This window comes from Triturus cristatus, chromosome 8, assembly GCF_964204655.1.
Source record: "Triturus cristatus chromosome 8, aTriCri1.1, whole genome shotgun sequence".
In the NCBI taxonomy this organism is placed as follows: domain Eukaryota; kingdom Metazoa; phylum Chordata; class Amphibia; order Caudata; family Salamandridae; genus Triturus; species Triturus cristatus.
Window position 1 is genome coordinate 1223385290 of NC_140591.1, and position 19841 is coordinate 1223405130.

General features: G+C 43.9%; 1 protein-coding gene across 2 annotated transcripts in view; it reads left to right on the forward strand.

Moving 5' to 3' along the window:
• MYO16 (myosin XVI) overlaps positions 1 to 19841 on the forward strand; it is a 2357781-nt gene that overhangs the window by 283741 nt on the left and 2054199 nt on the right. For both annotated transcript variants that reach the window (XM_085622905.1, XM_085622906.1), the window contains exon 2: positions 4384 to 4647. In XM_085622905.1, coding sequence (XP_085479031.1) covers positions 4384 to 4647 — 264 coding nt within the window. The remainder of the gene's footprint in view (positions 1 to 4383; positions 4648 to 19841) is intronic.

Genomic DNA, 19841 nt, shown 5'->3' on the forward strand with positions numbered 1-19841 from the left:
CCTCTGCAGTGCATTAACTAATAGAGGTTTCATAATGTACTACAGTACATTTCCCACTGAGCAATCACTTTTTAAATTTATTTTGCATTTACGTACAGAATATTTTGGGCTTATATATGAGAGGCTTGCATCGCCAGAGCTTCACTTTTATTGATGCTCTGGTGGCGCTAGCGTCTCAACCATACCTATGAGGCAGTGCAAAGTCACCCTTCATGGCTTTGCATGGCCTCATAGATATGGAATAAGACATAGCAGCGCAAGTCACTGCGTTGCCTGACTTTGCGTCAAGGAGGTGTTCCATGGGTTTTGCGTGGGGTTCCCACACAAAGCCCATGGATTTTGATGCTGCCACGTATTTAAAAAATCGCGTAAACCTGGGGCAGCTCCAAAAACGGACGCTTCCCCAGTGGATGCGTAACGAGGAGAAATGTTTTCATTTCTCCTCGTTTTTTCCCCTTTCCATGTGTGCTGCATTCTGCAGCTCACATTGAAAGAGGAAAACGCCCCTCAGGATTGTTTTGGGGACGGAACGTGCCCCTTCCCGTACAAAATAAATCCCGACTATGCTGGTGCTAGGCAGAAATTTGTGCAACAACGCAAGGGAAAAGGACTGGAATGCATCGTAAATACGGTGCATTCCGGCCTTTTCACATTGGCATAGGCCCTTCGTTTTTAACTACACCTTTGGCTACACCCCTACGCTCCACGACCTTTGGTTTGCTAAACATTGTTTAATATAATTTCCCCACCGTAAAAATTATTTGCTGTGGTAATTGGGGACTGTTAGAAATGGGGGTCTCTGGTTGGCAATGGCTTGCACCTTTGTCCAAGTAGGGACCCTTCCCTCTAGTCAGGGTAAGAGGGATACACTACTGAAATAACCCCCTGCTCACCCCCTTGGTAACTTGGCACGAGCAGTCAGGCTTATTTCAGAGGCAACAGTAATACAGTGAAAACACTACAAAAGGACACCACTCCAGTTTAGAAAAATATCTAATACTTTATCTATTCAAAAAAAGACCGAAACAATAAAAATCCAACATACAGTAGCTAAAAATATGCACTTTGCAAAAATAACCTTAAAAATGCAGTTCCTTGAAGCCGGTAGTCATTGCGGTGCCGACAGATCACAGTGCAGGTGACAGTGCCGGTTGCGGAGAGCTGGCGTCGGTCGGTCCGGACTGCAGTGTGGGACAGGGCGGTGCGTCTCAAGACTGACGATCAGGGCCCCTAAGCCATGGTGCACTCAAGGGTGTCGAAATCAGTGACAGCATCAGTGAGACCAGGGCGGCGAAGTGAAGCGAGGTGGTGCAGAGTACAGTACCCAAAGGTCACGATGCAAGTAGCAGCTCAGCAGCGGTGGTCGTCGTCAGTGAGACCAGGGTTGCGGTGCGAGATGCAGTGGTGCCCTCTGCGGTGCCTTCAGGATATGGAGCCAGGGATGGAGTCGGTTGCTTACCCCCTCTGTGACAACTGAAACCCCGGTTCCAGGCGCGGTCCCAGAGGTCGGTGAAGTCTTTGCGGTCCCTGAGACTTCAGGACAGGAAGCAGCTCTACTTCAAGCTCTGGAGATACTCAGCAACAAGTAAAGAAAGTTCAGTCCAGTCCTTTCACTGCCCAAGGCAGAAGCAGCAACTGCAGGCCAACCCAAAAAAGCAACAACACAGTTAAGGGGTAGTACTCCTCTTGGCAGTTATTCCAACTCTTCTTCTTGGTAGGTTCCTTGATTCCAGCAAGATGTAATGTTCTGGGGTCTGGGCCCCAATATTTATACTCAGTTTCTCTTTGTTCTTTTGGGCAGAGAGTGTCTGTGCCCAGCCCAAACCAGTTCCATCCTCTCTGGCCCAGCTTCCTGGCAAGAGGTGGAGACAGTACTGTCCAATGCAGACCAGGCTTATTCAGGTGCAAGGAAATATCCTCCCACTACTATAAATACAGCCCAGGTTTGCCAGCCCTGACTCATCCAGGAAAGGCAGGACACACCTTGACACCCCCCCCATTGGCTGTCTGATGAGAATGCACATCCCCAGCCCCTGCCACTCCAAAGCCAGGCAGTCAATCCACAAACCCAGCAGAGGCACACAGGATGGCTAAGCAAAACAATACCTACTTTCTAAAAGTGGTATTTTCAAACACAGAAAATAAAAATCATCTTTACTAAAAGATGCATTTTTATATTCTGAGTTTAGACATACTAAACATCATTTCTCTATCTTGTCCCAGTGGGAAGATATGCTTATAAGATGTTATAAGTAAACTCCCATTCTATCCTACTGGACAGATAGCCTTTCCATAGTGAAAAATAAAACACACTGTAATTCACTACCAGGACATTTCACACACACCAGTACATGTCCTACCTTTAATATATACGGCACCCTGCCCACAGGGGTACCTTGGGCATACCTTAGGGGTGACTTACATGTAAGAAAAGTGAAGATTAGGGCCTGGTAAGTGGGTTCACCTGCCAGGTGGACATGGCAGTTACAAACTGCGCGCAAACACTGCAGTGGCAGGTCTGATAACCCTTTTCAGGCCTGCTTGAGTGAGTGGCACAGTCAGTACTGCAGGCCCACCAGCAGCATTTGCTTTGCATGCCCTGGCACCCTCAGTGCACTTTACTAGGGACTTACTAGTAAGTCAAACATGCCAAACATGGAAACACCAATCCATAATACAATATACAATAGAAGCACTTGCACTTTAACACTGAACAGCAGTGAGAAACTAGGAGGTCAGAAAGGAAAAAAAAACAGAAGAAACATGCCAAAAGATGCCAGTCCTAACAGGGGCATTTATGGTTGTCGATAGTTGTTGATGATGCGGAGTACCAATTTCTCGAAAATGTTGTCAGAAGGGGGTCCTTACGCCTAAAAAGGTTTGACAAGGGGGTCTCGGCATCGAAAAGTTTGAAGACCTCTGGGTTAATGGAAGACCTGACTTAGCAGTTCAGGCGGACTGTTCCCATGAGAAACAGGGTCAAGTCTGATTTGCATATGGCTGGGTCTGAACTGGGGTGGTGAAGTGAACTAAAGAACAATGATGGAGTAAACCCAGATCTGTGGCTAGTAGTGAGTGTCTGAAATGTTTCAGTCCATCATCTCCTTGTGTTTGCTTCTCTGGTCTCACAACTGACAAATGAGGCAGAAATACCAAAACTTGGGTGACCCACAGTAAGCAAGTAAGGCAAAGCTGCAAGCAGTGTTACCAATTTGATGCAGAGTTGTGCTGGAGAATTGGTTGGTAAAGTCCCAATAGATAGCTTCACCCCATCATAGGTTCCTGACAGAAAAAATAGCTTTTTGTCTTCTCTAGAGAAGGAGGAATGTTACTTAATGTGCAAAGTTTCTACAAGTTACTGGTGATGCAGTTGGAATTTTTGTGATGCAGTCTAGCATATACTGGTGAAAAACTGTCCCCATATGCCATTTCGCTGCCAACTCTTTCATTTTTTTTGTTTGCTTTTTAAACTTTCCGAGGTATTAGTAGAGCTCAAACTTGTCAATTATTTGTACAATATAATCCTATCTCTTGATCATTTTCATCAAATTATGTGTTATTTTGGTACATTCAACATTACAGAAAAAAGCCTAAAAATTCTCCATTCCATATCTAGAAAGTCCTTGGCATGCTGTGTTATAACTTGACACCTACTGTTCCATGGTTTAGTGTGCAGGTAGAGACCATTTACTTAATCATTATTTTCCTTTATACAAAGGACACGGATAATAATGAACTTAATATAACTAAAACACTGAACTGAAGGTGTCATGTTATTCATTGCTATAAAAATTGGCATATGCCAAATAATGTATGGCTGAGCAGCTGCATGTGAGTTGATGGGTTATGCTGGAGCTTGAAGGGGGTGGCTGCTGCTTGCTTGCTTGTTGAGCCACTTCTTTTCTTCACATTGACCATCTCTGTGTTTACAGTGATTTTGCAAATGACCGCTGGACTTTGCACTCTGATCATGACCACCCAGTTTCCTCACACTTCCCAGCACTTTTCAACAGCAATTGTGACATATGTACTTATGTATCCTCTTATGCCCTGTGCAGCTATGTAACTCTTCCACCATTTTTATTGGCACTTCTACGTAATGAATCCGCATTTCGAACCAACCAAGTTTTTTGCAGCTTGAAAAAAAAGAATTCTTTAGATGGGGTGCCATTTATTGCTATTTAAGGGCACGGCCTATTGTGGTTGTACTCGTTTAAAACTGTATGTTTCAACTGACATTTTCACCTAACTATAACATTTCTTTAAACTTTGTTTTTTTCTGTGAATATATGTATTTATATATGTGTGTGTTTATCTGTCTAAATTTGAGAATTTTCCCACATAATTTTGAAAATTAATGTCCTCACTATTCATTTGTTGCAGGTTGTTTTCAACTTTGTAATGTTTTTCGATCCCATGACATGGAAATTGACCAGTGTTTGCTGGAGTCCCTTCCATTAGGCCAGCGTCAGAGGCTGGTGAGACGCATGCGATGTGACCAGCTAAAGGCATACTATGAACGGGAGAAGGCTCTTCAGAAACAGGATGGGTACAAGAAAAGTCTGAAGCACGGGAAGACACGCACAGTACATTTCAACCTTCCCGACACAATACAGGATGCAGTCAAGTACCATGATGACAAAGAAGGTAGGCATTCACATGTTTGTGTCTGACAAGACTAAACTGAAGAAGGCATGACATACCAAAACTTTGATCTGTATGTATGTGATAATTGTATAGTTCATATCTAGCCAAAAGCAGTCATATATCTGGTTCTTTCTTTGTATGAATTATAGAATTGTAGCTAAGAAGGCATTTAAAAAAAAAACATCCTTCTGTCAAAATAAATATATCCTGAGCTTAATTCACAATTATTCAAAGTCCTTAATGAATCAACATCGAGACGCCACTTTCTTTACACTGCTACACGTGACGCCGCCTCTCATGGAAATATAAGAAGAGTGGAGAGGCAATATATTTTGTCTCTCATCACAGCATTACAAGAAAATTTTGGAATTTGACATAGCTGTTACGCCTTTGACCTTCCAGTGTCGTTTGGAACACTTTATAGCATTAGCCTTGAGGAAGTCTGTGGCCTACACCAGATAAGACAAAACACTTGTTGGCGGCTAGGACTGTTGTTGGAGAAGTTGATCTGAAATAAAAGAAGATAAAGAAGACTTTCTCGATGTTGATTCATTAAGGACTTTGAATAAATGTGAATTAAGCTCAGGATATATTTATTTTGTGTGTTTAAATGGTGTAGAATTCCTATACCATCTGGTATATGGCGGATGGCCGTTGCCATATCCTTTGAGCTATTTAAAAATTTGAATTGCTTTATTTTTTCACAACTCTGCGCAATTGTCACCCAGCCATCCATTCCGTAAAGTACATCCTTCTGTCAACTGTTTCTTAATGTGGACTTCTCATAGATTGTATATTATAAGGTTAATAACTTACTGACACATCTATGGATATATTTTAAGAATAATTGCTTTCGAATATTGTTGGAAAGTGGGTTATTATGTAGCCAGGCGGCTTAGTCTTGACTATGCAATAATCTCACATTACCCAAATAGGTCCTTAGATTCCCGCTCATAAATCCCTAGCTCAGTCCTTGTAGTGCGGCACAGAGCAGGTAGGCTTTACCCAGACGAACATGTGTTAAGTATTTCTTACAGGTTTAATACATTAAAGTATAAAGTGGGTCTGGAATGGGGGTAAAGATGAAATCCATTTTCTGAGTGTAATTCATGGTCTGAATTTCATATTTTTTACATCCAAACTTTCCGTAAGCCCGTAATCATTAATTATGGAGTTGATAAAACTGTCAATTAAATAAATTCAGCTAAAAATATACTAAATCATACGAGGACTAGTCACGTGCATCACTGTAATCATAAGAGAGCGAAATATGCAAGTGTGTTCAGTGGGTATGACTCATACAAAAACAACAGTAGATGGACAGAATGCAGAATACAGAGATCTGGGCCTAAATACATTGTTTATTTACTTACCATGCCTGTTCCAGTTTGAACCCAGCCATATGCAAATCAGTCTTGACCCTGTGCCTCATGGGAACAGTCTAGCCCGAACTGCCAAGCCAGGTCCTCCCTGGACTGGAAACAAGCATCCTAGGACCGGTTTCGGGGTTTCACCACTCTTCAGCTAGGATAGCTTGATTCCAGTGGCATGCAGAGCACGGGACCCACGTCTGGGCATACCCTTCCCACTGGGGGTGACAAATGCAAAAAAAACAGTGATGGATAGAATGCAGAACAATGTCATACATTCACCCCAGTACAGAGATCTGGGCCTAAATCCATCGTGTTTTTTGCTCACCATGCCGTTCCAGTTTGAACCCAGCCATATGCAAATCAGTCTTGAACCTGTGACTCATGGGAACAGTCCAGCCCGAAATGCCAAGCCAGGTCCTCCCTGGACTGGAAACAAGCATCCTACGACCGGTTTCGGGGTTTCACCCCTCTTCAGCCAGGATAGCTTGATTCCAGTGGCATGGAGAGCACGGGACCCACGTCTGTGCATCTTGTGTGTTTTGCAGTGGGTATGACTCCGCATACCATAATTTAAATACGCTATATGCAATATAAAGGGTTCCTATTACATTCTATTCTAAAAAACGCATTTATTCAACTACCGCCTAACACATCTGGGTGTGGGTGATAGACTGGTAGCCCAGTCACCCCTCCTTTTACTTACTTTCTTGTTAGAAGTGTTTGCCCTTTGTTTAATTTTAGCTACACACTCTTGAAATAGCATCGAAAAGTAAATTAACTGATATTGACTGGCTCACACCTCAGGTAGCACATATTTTTATAACATCAGCTTGATATTAACAGCGTTCAACACCAGAGGGGAGGGCGAGCAGTGCAGAACAGCTCCTGGCTGTAGTAGACTCAATATGAACGAGACGAATGCTGAAATATTCCAGAAAGCCGCTCTAATCCCTGAACCAGCTGGTAACAAACAACGTTTGGTCGTCGCATCTTAAATTCTATCCAAGAAAAACGATAGTTTGCTCAACAGGAGTGATTGTTCTCTGCCTCTAATCACCTACGAGTATTAACATAATTACGTGGCATTTCCACACCAGTGTTTCGAAAGTATATCCCTTTTCTATCAAAGAAATTACATGGATTGAAGTGATTTTTGGAACAATGCGCTGGGCTTGTGCTAATGACTTTTAATTGCCAGAATATTGATTTGCAGTTAGGGGGTTGTATTATTGTTTATATTATTGCATGCTGAGGACAAATTATTCGATAGAAAACAGACATTTGTGGCACTTTAAGCAGAGGTCCATCTTCTTAATTGCATACCCTGTCTTTCAGCTGTTGCTGCCTGATACAACCATGATGCTAGGTCTCTGCTGTGGCTCTTAAATTGTCATTTTAAGCTTAATGAACCGAGGTAATGTGTGTCAAGGTCAGCTGGAAAACCTGCAACTGGTTATTAATACACATTACACATACAGGACGTCAAACGGAAGTGCACAAATACTTGACCTGTATTGAAAGATTCAATTTTGTTCGAGAGATAATCATAGAGATTGCTCTTTTATTTCTGTGTGCCCGACTGTCAACTTTGAGGTTTGTAGTGAGCAGAGAAATTAATGCATACAGATACAAGGTCCTCGGACTTCATAAGGGGCGTGCGAAATGTGTGTATTTTGTGGGGAAATTGCATGAAATTAACTCTAATAATCAAAATGTAAACCTGGCAATTGATGGTAACATTTAGAGCAAAATACGTCCTTGAGGACATGTTGAAAGCAAGGACGCATTTCGTGCTGAAAAATAGCTTAAATAAACGCAAACATCACACAATCAACAGCCACTCACGTTTGAATTAGTTCGCAAAGTTCCCAGTGCGATTGCGATACATTTTTGCAATGAATGACATAGAATTACGTGACACGGCAGGATTTTTTCAAATAAACAGCATGGAATTAGACGACGCAGTGGGAATTTCACGTAATAACCATAACATGAAATTACCAAAATTATGCAAGATTAAGCAAGTGTATCAGAAATTTCTTGTGGACCTGATTTTCAGTTCAAGATGTTCAAGCTCTCAGATGTGAGATCCTCAAGCGTGCATTGTGTTGTGTTGTTGGAATTAATAAGTACCACTTGCTTTTGATCTTCTGCATATATCACGTTAAAAGGATTTGCCTTTTGCATTCTATTAAGTTCAACTCTGCTATCTCACAGTCAAGTCAGATGGTCTGCTGCTGGTTCTTGGTTTATGCATACAGTAAGGCAAAAAAAAATCTAGAACAGGACAAGAACCCAGTAGAGAATCTGGATTCGTTCATTTATTTAGTCCCAAAACACATTAAACCTGTACTTGAGGCACCTCACTAGCTTCTGGTAGATGCAAGGATAATGGCCCAGGTACTCTCCACTATGCACAAAGCCTACCAGGGCACAGTGCAAATCCTGCCACCTTACTACCATCCCATCCATAAATCTTCTCTCAGCAACTGCTTAGTTGGTAAAGAAACAAACCTTTAAAATGCTGAAACCCATGGGAGGATCTTGGTAGTACAAGATCTTAGACTTAGAAACATTCTAAACCCGAACTTGAAAGCAGAATCAGACCACACGTAGTTCAGTAAATTCTCAAAACAAAGTAATTCAGATATTATTTCAATTTAACCTCCGCACAGACTATGGGTCGTGATTGAAGAATATCTGCCATGGTTCCCACCTCATTCAGGTGTACTTTAACTTCCCACTGGCCTCTATGAAGATGCCTTTTTTTTCAAAACGTTATCACTCTAAAACAATGGTGAGACACAGTACTATATAAAACTTCTAAAAATATATTTCCTTTCAGTTGTGCAGCCTGCAACACGCCGACCTATTTCTTAAGATCAATATTGAAGACACCAAATTACAAGTAATTACCATACCAGGACATTAAATTATCTGATCACTCTTGATTTCCTCAAACTGAAATACCATACTCACTGCCACAGCAAGATCTAAAGCACTCTAATGTTATTCACGCCTGTAGTGGGTCACAGGACATGCCTTGTGATGATATACGACGCAACACAAACCCATGCATGCCGACAGGGCCTTGCCTCCAGCATTCAGGTGTCGGCTTGGTAATTGGTGCCCCAGGCAGGGCCCGTTCGCCCCCTCTACACTGGTGATGAGTATTTAATTGTTCATAGTGCACGAAGGCACAACACGTTCCCGCTCCCCATCTTATCCCTGACTAGCAGTGCTAACAACATATGTGCAGGCAGCTGATGGCACAAAGCACATGCAAGACCTAGTCACGTGTCAGTTCCTTCCACTCAACTGCTGCACCCTCACACACTGGCTCATTCAACCTTTCTAACTCTCATCAGAGCACTGCTGCCGAAACTCATCTCACCTCCATAGGGTAGCACAGCGCGATACCCAGTGCCTAACAAATGCACCGAAGTGGAAGTCCTACACCGGCCTTTGTAGCCAGTCTACAGATGTAAGAACACCATGCATAAGGAGGCATACAGTCTTCCAGACTTCTGGCAACAAAATAAGGGGCCAAAACATGTTACGCCCTACCTGGCTTTACCTGGCATTATCTTGATACAAAAAAGAGAGTAAAAAAACAGATGTAAGACAATAAGAAAAGCAAAGTTGACGAGTCTCAGGGCAGGTATTTTGAGCCACTCTTCGCAGTGCCCTAAAACTGTGATGATACAATGCAACAGAGCACTGCTTTGACCCATATTACATCACCCCAAGATCACGAGCAAAATTCAGCAAGGAGGAGTAGAGGCTGCTATGCAACCACAACAGGCAGTGGAACCACCCAAAAGATTAGATCCAGGAACTCAGAATTGGGGACATCCATGACACCCAGTAAGTGGAGCTGCCAACCCTTTACCGCCATTAAGTAAACTCAGTGACCCAGTCACAGCTGCGCCCCACTGGCACATGTAGGTAGTATGACCTAACAACTATTTTAGGGCCACCAAGGAATCAAATGGAGAGGTAAAGGGATCTGTACTACTAAACAGCACAGGGAAAGTGATATTGAAACTGTTCAGGAATCTCCCTGATGCGGAGGGTGACAATCACTGTGACTAAGCAGTCACTGCTCTGAAGCTGTACTTTGATTGCCAGATGAACCTTGACTTTGCACGCTTCAAGCTCAAGCCCGCAAACGAGAATGGGAATATCAACATATTTTGCACCTGACTAAGAGAACTTGCCAGTACATGTATGGGTGATGACCAACAATAAGAGATGAGGGCAACCCACAATTCCCACAACCTGCGCAAAGCCGGCATGTCCTTGGACGAGATCTTCACCTTCGCCTGCTCACAAGAACTCTCTGATTATTGGACAGAACAGAAGGAGCTAACATTTGGCAAGCTCTCTCCTCCACAGAGTACACACTACTCAGAGAACTAAACTTCCGCAGACTGATCAGAGACAGCAGTGGCCATCACTCTGAACACTCTACCAGGCATGTTTCTCAGGTCATCACCCACAGAAGCGCAGGCAAGAACATGTATGGGTATTGTGGGCTCTCACCACACCCTACACCAGACTGCCCACAAGAAGCAGAACTTTTCCAGTTGTCACTGACCCAATCTCCTTGAAAAAGTCTTAAGAGGTGACCACTGTGCAGCAGTTAAGAAGGGAAGGCAGTCCAGGAAGCACCAGAGAGTATGCGCCATTGCTGAGGCTGAAGACCTGATAATACCAACATGGAAAACACCACCACGTCAATCGGTACGAATCGACGATGAAGAGGATGTAATATTCCTTATCTTGTGCATGTTTGGAAACAAACTGGGTTGATCTGGCCTGACATGCAGAGCGAGAATTTGCGACACATACATACCATCCCTAATTGACACTGGGGCATCAGTGCACAGAATCAGTAAGACTTGCCCCTAACAACCGAAGCCTCCATCAAAGCTCCTGTAAACAAAAAACAAAATCTTCACCAATGTTGGAACATCACTTCTAACATGAGAAGAGATGTTCCAGTTCAACGCCATTGATGGGGGATTTTCCTGTGAGACCAAATTCTTTGTTGTCACAAGAGGAATAGAAACTCTACTCAGCTCCTCCACTGTGGAGGAACTCAAACTAGTTCAGTTCACAGCAGCCGTCAATGAAATGAGTGTAGACAAAATACTCAAAGACTTTCAGCATCTTTTCAAAGGCCCTGGCAGCCTCTGTAGAACCCTGGTATCACTACACATCTACACCTCCATGAAGCCAGTCACCCCTCACCATTGACATATCCCATTTCACCTTCACCCCACAGTAAAGTGCAAAAAATGGAAGACACAGGTGTCAACAAAAAGTCTCTGGCTCTACACAATGGGTCTTGGCTATGGTCATTGCCTGTAAACCAAAGCGGCCTGGCAGCATTTGCTTTTGCATCAACATGTGACTGCCAAACAGAGCCATTTGAAAGGAATGGCTTATTATGTCAGCCATTGATGAACTCATAGCTGATCTAAATGGAGCCCATTGGTTTTCCAAGCTATATCTGAAATCCGTATACCACAAGTTGGAGTTCCTAGTAGACTGCTACTAGGTAATCGCGTTCTCAGCTCACGTTGGCCTCAATGGTACTGCAGCCTCAATTTTGGCATCTCGTGTGTGGCAGAAGTGTTTCAGAACTCCATTTGTGAAGTTTTTTCTGAATTAGATGGCATCATATATGTCAGCGACTCATATATACTCCCACTATCTCGAATCATTATCAAAGATTATATGCCCCTCTCCATCGAACCAGTGAAGTCGACTGACACTCAACAGGCAGAATTGCCAATTCCTACAGCAGTAAATGGAGTTCTTTTCAGAGAATTGAATAAGAGTGGGCATGCCATTAGAGGCGGACATTAGAAATAAAGAACCCCCAACCTCTTCCTTGGAAGTTAGGAGTTTTCTGGGGTTAGCAACTTACTGCAGGAGATTTATTCCAAATTTAGTGACCATGGCAGGACACTGCTGCACCACTTGACAAAGTCATTTATGCCCTGGACAAAGGGAGCAGAAAGTAGTCCAAGACATCAAGAAAGCAATGCCGCCAAACACTGTTAGGTGGTATTTTGACTCAGCAAAAGAATCAGAGTTGATTGTGGATGCTAGCCCTAAAGTGCACATCTCAATGCACATGCAAGGGAAAATAATTAACATTGGGTGCCGATAGCTTTCACAAGCAGAGCCCTCACTGAGACAGAAAAACGGTATGCCCACTTAGGCACAGTGAAATTTACGAAACTGAATTCCTCAAGTTTGCAGAATTTCACTTTCTAAAACAGATTTATTTTCTTGAAGAAAATACAAATTAAAAAAACCTAATGAGATAAAGCCGACAAAGATTCCGAATTATACCCCACGCACGTGCCCCCAACTACGACCCCATGCTACATTCTTTGCTCCATCCTTCCAATTTTTTCCCATGTCCCTGAGTAACATCCTGGAGGCGGGAGACAAGGCCAGACTCCTCCTACCACCTTCTCCTACCTTACTCAGCTTCATGTATTACATTATTATTCCATATGGTCTGTCCGAACATCACAGAGCTTCAAAATGCCTCCAGCCTTTAGTGTTGAGTCTCATGACCACATCATTTATTTTTAAGAAATCGTGCTTTAGTAGCTACTGGGTAACTTGTATTGCACTAAATAAAATAAATACACATTATTTATTTCAAACGTATAGCAAGTATGTTCAAGTGCAGTTCATAATATTTGTTAATTACATTTCCCTGTATCCCTGCGTTGGTTATCCTATCAATTTAGAACTCTGTTCACCTGATCATATATCATGCCACAAAAATATGTGCCTCGAATTTACTGTTACAGATATCCTATCTGCTTTATCAGGAGTGCATTAAGATATAATGCACTTGTAAATGGTAGATGGGATATCTGTTTCCTTTTTTCATGGAGAAATTGCCCACCAAACTTTAAATCAGGCCATAAGTACTCTTGGCATAGTCATGAAATTGAAGCGAAAACTTGGAATACAACAAGAGGTAATCATAGTTACTCATACACCAATGTATGTTCATCAGGCCCTGTGTGTCCATTGAAATTGAACCATAGCATTCATTATTTCACTTTAGTAGCCAGGCAAATAAGTGCTATCTTGGTACATCAAAGAAATGTCCAAGGCAAGCCCCTCTGGGACCATCCTCCCATTGACCAGGCACCTGGCAGATCAGGTTGAGTGTACACCTTGTGAATGCACTCATGTTTGGTAATAAGGAGCATGTTCTTGTTCCTACATGAAAAGTGTTCTACGGGGTTAGGATATGTTTGACACCAGAAAATGTATGATGCCATGTTGATGCAGCTGTCTGTAAGGCACCACCTCTATTAGCATGGTAGAACAGCAGTCTGTATGTTTATTCATACAAAATATTTGCTTTAAAAGACCCAAAAATACACAATTGTATTGTGTTTTAACAATCTGGCCCTCAAAACACCATCATATTTTGGAATTCTAACAGGCAGTCATAGTGACTAAAGAGCCTTGGCTCACCTCAGCGGCAGAACTTTCTGGGGTGAAAGCTACTACTTCATGTTCCACAGTTTTCTTTAAAAACATGGATTCCCCTTAATCAATACGTAATCTGGCTCTTACAATCCAAATTAGATGCCCTTTTGATGCACTCTGTTATCACTAGATATCATATATTTTTAAATGTGTTTACTCGAGGAGGAATTTAACCCCAATGAAGAACTGAGAGAACTTTTTTTTACGAAACTGTCTTGTTACTGCTCAAATTGACACAGCTGTTACTGCAAATTGTAGACTCACTCTGCTTACAACAGCTATTGACTGGCTCACAAAATATCACAACAGAACTGTCAGTCTCATTCAAAAGTAAAAACTCTTAACCAACGAGCCAAAGCAACCTTATTAATTAGAGTGAAATTTACAATTTTAAGACTAACTCAAAGAAGGCTGAAAAGAATTTGAAAATATCAATCTGGGGGTTTGTAAAGCACACTACTCACCCGTTAGGGTCTCAAGAAGGCACAATGGTGGGGGAGTGTGCAGCTCCCTTGGTGTAATCTGAAGAGCCAGGTCTTGCTGTCTTTCCTGTACTGGAGCAGAGTGAGGCTTTGCCGGAGGGGGAGGTTGTTCCATGTCTTGGCTGCGAGGTAGGAGAAGGACTTTCCACCCGCTCTGTTCCTGTAGATGCGTGGGACAGTGGCCAGGGAAAGGTCAGCTGAACTGAGTTTTCTCTTGGGGTTGTGGAAGGAGAGACGGTTGTTGATGTATTGTGGTCCCATGTGGTGGAGGGCCTTGTATGCGTGCATGAGCAGCTTGAAAGTTACTCTTCTTTCGACGAGGAGCCAGTAGAGATGGCGGTGGTGTTGGGTGATATGTTTGTGCCGGGGGATGTCAAGGATTAGTCTGGCTGCAGTGTTTTGGACATTCTGGAGCTTGCAGGAGGAGTTTTTTGTTGATTCTGGCATTGAGGGCATTGCCGTAGTCCAGTCTGCTGGTGATGAGGGTGTGCATGACTGTTTTTCTGGATTCGGAGGGCATCCATCTGAATGTTTTCTGAAGTATGTGGAGGGTGTTGAAGCAGGCCAAGGATACAGCGTTGATCTGGTGGTTCATAGTAAGCGATGAGTCCAATATGATGCTGATGTTACGTGCATGGTCTGTCGTGGTGGGGGGATTTCCAAGGGAGGGGGACCACCAAGTGTCATCCCAAGCTGAGGGGGTAAAGCCGAGGATGAGGACTTCTGTTTTCTCTGAGTTGAGTTTCAGGCAGCTGTCCTTCATCCAGGTGGCAACAGCTTTCATCCCTTCTTAGAAGTTGTGCCTCGTGATGTTGGCTTCGTTGGTGAGGGAGAGGATAGGCTGGGCTGTCATTGGTGTAGGAGTTGATGTTGAGCCCGTAGTTTCTGACGATGGTTGCGAGGGTGGCCATGTAGATGTTGAAGAGGGTGGGGCTGAGGGAGGATCTGCCGGGGTAGTCTGCATCTGGTCTCTGTCGGTTTTGAGAGGTAGGGCGGGAGTCTGACTCTCTGTTTTCTGCCTGTGAGGAATGAGCGTATTCAGTCTAGGTCCTTTCCTCGGATGCCGGCCTTGTGGAGTCTGGTGGCTAGTGTGCAGTGGGAGACGGTGCCGAAGGTTGCCGATAGGTCCAGGAGGGTTGAGGGCTGCAGTTTGTCCCTGGTCAAGGAGGGCGCTGATATTGTCAGTGGTGGCGAGGAGGGCGGTCTCGGTGCTGTGGTTGCTGCGAAATCCGGATTGGGATATGTCTAGGACGTTGTTGGCTTCAATTAAGTTTGCTAGTTGGGTGTTGACGGCATTTTAGATGACCTTGGGTGCGAATGGAAGCAGCGAGATGGGCCTGAAGTTTTTGATGTCTGTGGGGTCTGCAGAGGGTTTCTTCAGGAGGGGGTTGACTTTGGCGTGCTTCCAGTCATCGGGAAATGTGGCGATCTTGAGAGAGCAGTTGATGTAGCTCTGGTGTGATGTCTGTGGCAACCCTGTGGAAGATGTGGGTCAGACAGGGGTCTGAGGGTGCTCCAGAGTGGATGCTCTTAATGGTCTTTAAGGTGTCTTCTGTCATGAGCGGGGTCCATGTGAGTATGGTCTGTTGGGTGGCGTCGCAGGGGGTGGGAGTTGAGGTGGTGTAGAGGTCTTGATTGTTGAAGGTGTCGTAATGCATCTTGATCTTTAGGTAAAAGAAGGAGCAGAGTCTGTTGCAGGGATCTTGGGAGGGTGGGACATCTGTGGTTTTGCTGTCGGGTTTGGCAAATTCCTGTATAATGGAGAAGAGTTTCTTGGTGTTTTGGGCATTGGAGAGGATTCTGTCTTGGAGGAAATTCTTTTTTGTGGATTTGAAGAGTTGGTGGTGTGCTGTGGGGGCTGTTTTGTAGGTGCTGCGTGCTTCAGGGGTTTTGCTGTTTCTCCATGTCTTTTCAAGTCATCGGCAGGAGCGCTTGGATTTTTGGAGTGCCGTGGTGAACCAGCTTGCTTTCTTGCTGTGTCGTCCTGTTGCTTTTTTTGGGGGGGGGGGGTGCTTGCGCAGTTGGTGAACCTTCAGTGGATGTAGCTTGCTGTGGTGTTGGTGTTTGGCATCGTTGGGGGGAGAGTGCCGGTGAGGGTGGAGGTGTTCTTCAGTGACTTTGTTCCAGCTTTTGCGAGGAAGGCGGCGCGTGTGCTTGTGTACTGTGGGTTTTCTAAAGGAGAAATGGATGCAGTAGTGGTCTGTCCAGAGCAGTTCTGTGGTGTGGCTGAAGAAAATGCTGTTTCCTCCTGAGAAGACAGGATCGAAAGTGTGTCCTGCTGTGTGAGTGGGGGTGGAGACAAGTTGCCTCAGTCCTATGTTGCTGAGGTTCTCAAGTAGTAATAGACAAATTATTAATCTCGTGACAAAGTCATAATCACGACGGCCAATATTGAGGTGAGCTTCAATTGCCACGAGTGCCATTTGAACCTATATTAATAGCTTTGAATTTTTATGAGTTGAACGAGTATGAGTCTTGAACCTATTCTACTCATTTATAGATACATTCAATCATTATCTGCGGAAAGGATTGAATACCCCGCCCAAAGTATAGGTGAGTGTCATACCACCTCAAATTACCTTTGAGTGGTAGTTTTTCAGTTTCCCGTGACACTTCTGACTTTAAGTTAATTTATTCTCCACAGGCCATCTTTTTGTTACTTTTGTCCTGATGAAGACCCGCACCGACTTACTAGTAGTGCATCAACAGGGTTGAAACGTCGACAATTTCCCCGGACCAGTATTTAGAGTCTGCCTTAACTACTGAATTGCTTTAGTTTGCATGACTACTAGAAATCTTGTGTTCGCTGGCCAATAATAATTGATACTTTTGTACAACTACACTGTATTTTGTTTTGCACCTTATCTCACTGAGCACTAAGTTTCACTTTTTGTCATTATTCGTTATGTTTCTGTACTGTGATGGCCTTTGCAAATGATCTTTGACGACAAAATTTATAAATGAATGAATTTATATAAGGATATTGGTTTTTTGGTTTCTGTGTCACCTCTGATTCATTCAGACATCTTGTTGTATATCCAGTAGGATATGGTTTTACCCGACAGAACCATTGTATTTTTGATATAAGTCTGCCCAGGTTCTGAGGGATACTGGGTTACCCCATTGGTTGCTGAAAACGAGGTTCTCAAGTAGGGCAGTAGTGTTGGGGTTGTTGTGGTTGTCCAGGAAGAAATTTAGGTCTCCAAGTATGTATATAGTCTGTGGAGGTGAGGGCGTGGGGTGCAATGAGGTCAGCGATGATGTTGGTGATAGGAGCGTGGGGGCCAGGCGGTCTGTCGCTGAGGGTTCCGCGGAGCATCGTTTTGGGGTTGGTCTGGATCTGGAAGTGGAGATGTTCCATGGGGGGCAAGGTGCCATCTGTGTCAATGGTTGTCATGTGGAAGGAGCTTTTGTGGATGATGGTGATGTCTCCTCCTGGGCAGGTGGGGTGGTCTTTTCTCAGGATCTTGTATCCATCTGGGATGGCCATTGCAGGTAAGGAGTTGGTGTTGGTCCAGTCTCTGTGAGGAATGCGTGAATGTTGAGTAGCAGATTTCTATGGCATGTCTGTGCAGCAAGGACAGATTGAGGAGGATGCAGTTCAGTGGCTTGTGTGCACTGGAGTCCAGTGGGGGTCCGGAGGTGGGTGAGGGTGCAGCGGCAGTGTTGGCAGGAGATCGGGCCTTGGATGTTACTCGGCGTTGAGAGCAGGCAGTTGTTGCTGCGCCCAGGGTTGAGAGTGTGGAGGGTGCTGGGGTCGTAACGGCAGGCGTCGGGGGACCTGGGTCCCTGACACTGTTTGCGGTCGCATCACAGACGGGCAAGGACCAGTGCAGATGGCTTGCCTGTGGCCCACCATTAAGTAAGGGTCGGGGAGGCCGGTCAGCTGGTAGGTGGGAGCGGGACCAACATGCTGGGGGGGAGGGGCCACGGGGAGCGCGGAAGAAGGATCAGATAAGAGGGAGCAAAAGAGAAAAAGGGAGAGCAGAAAGTGAAAAAGCAAAGACAGAAAGAGCAAAACAGACAGATCAAAAAACAGAAAGAGTAAAACAGACAGAGCAAAAAACTGAAAGAGAAAAAACAGACAGAGCAAAACAGAAGAAGCAAAAACAGAAAGAGCACAATAGAAAGAGCAAATACAGAAAAACAGGCACAGGGAACACAGTACAGAGCAGACCAGCAGAAGAGCAGAGTACTCTTCCACTAGACCACCAGGGATGAGGAGCTGGCAGGCGTCTGCGGGTGGAGGAGGGCCTACCTGGCATGGAAGCTCTGGGCTCAGAGGGCAGCCTCTCAACGGTGGAGCTGCGTGGGGGAGGGCAGTGACACTGACCAGGAAGGTCACAATGTAGAGATAAAATCAGTATATAAATGTGCCACAGGATTGTACTACTGAATATTGTGGCTAATAATATTTAGATACAAGAATATTGTGAACAAAATACTAGGAAATATAAGTGCATATCGAGGAGGTACAGATTTACTATTCCTAATCAGGATCGGCTTTAGGGCGATGCGACCAGTACAGCTGCACCTGGTGCTTAGCTTGGGGGGCGCTGCATTTAGAAATAACTTATGGGTTTAAAGGGACCTGCTGCAGAGTTCCTTGTGTGTCCAGTGGTTTTCAGGCAATGATAAAAATATCAGGATAACGCTGGTGATTATTGTTCCTGTTGGAACGAGATCAGAATTTTGTCTAGTTGCATTTTTGTCTCATTGTAAAATAGCTCAAAGGATTAATATGCCTGCTGGAAAAAGAACACATACCATGAAGATCACAGAACAGTATATTATGTGGCAAGGTTGATGAGTTACTGCTTTCGTCACAGAGATCATTTTGTTACTTGCAGTTCATAAGTTTCAATAATAATACAGCACAGTGACCTATAAACTCATCAAAGAGCTGCATGCAAACTACATGGCACAGATTATAACATTATGTTTGTTATGTTTTCTACTCCCAATCTTTCATTATAATGATGTTGCTAAAAAGGTTTCCCTGAGTAGAAATACATTCTTATTAGTAAAGCAAACCCCAAACCCTATGGTTAGTTTTGAATAATGCGTTTGTGCTTCCCCAGGCCAAAAACTCCTAAAACATACTGCTTACTGGTACGGATGTCGTGTGATTCCTACACCTTGTAATCCTCATTGTTTTATGTAACATTTCCTACAGACTGATTTACATACATATTATTCATTGTCTTTGTAAAAAGTGTCGGTCTTAAGAAGGTCTTTCCCCAAACCTTTTGCATTCACCAGTCCTATTTTTGCTGAATTTGTCTTAGTTGGCATTAGCACTCTGTGCACTTTACGACTGCTAACCAGTTCTAAAGTGCTTGTGCCCTCTCCTAAATTGAATGCTATCAGTGGGGCTGCAGCACTGATTGTGCCCCCACTTAAGTAGCCCCTTAAAACATGTCCCAGGTCTGCCATTGCAGCATGAATCCAAGTTTTTTTAAACTTTCTTTATTGGGTTTTTCAGTTGGTACAGCTGATTGAAACCAGACAGAATTACAAAGTGCAAATAAACATGGTACACAACCATAGCAATAACAATACATTTCAATTACATTTGCCATATCTCGCTCCTCATCACTGCATCTTTCAACCTCAATACCAGACACTTGAGTAAGTAGTTATCAGTAGGGGTGGGCGGAATTTGCGAAATCGCGTTACGCAAATCTCCGCAAAACGGTAAAAAATCTCCGCGAACACGCAGAAATTCCGCGAACACGCGGAATTGCTTGTTCGCGATACTTTTTTCCTGTTCGCGATCGCTGTTTGCGTGCTCGGGGTG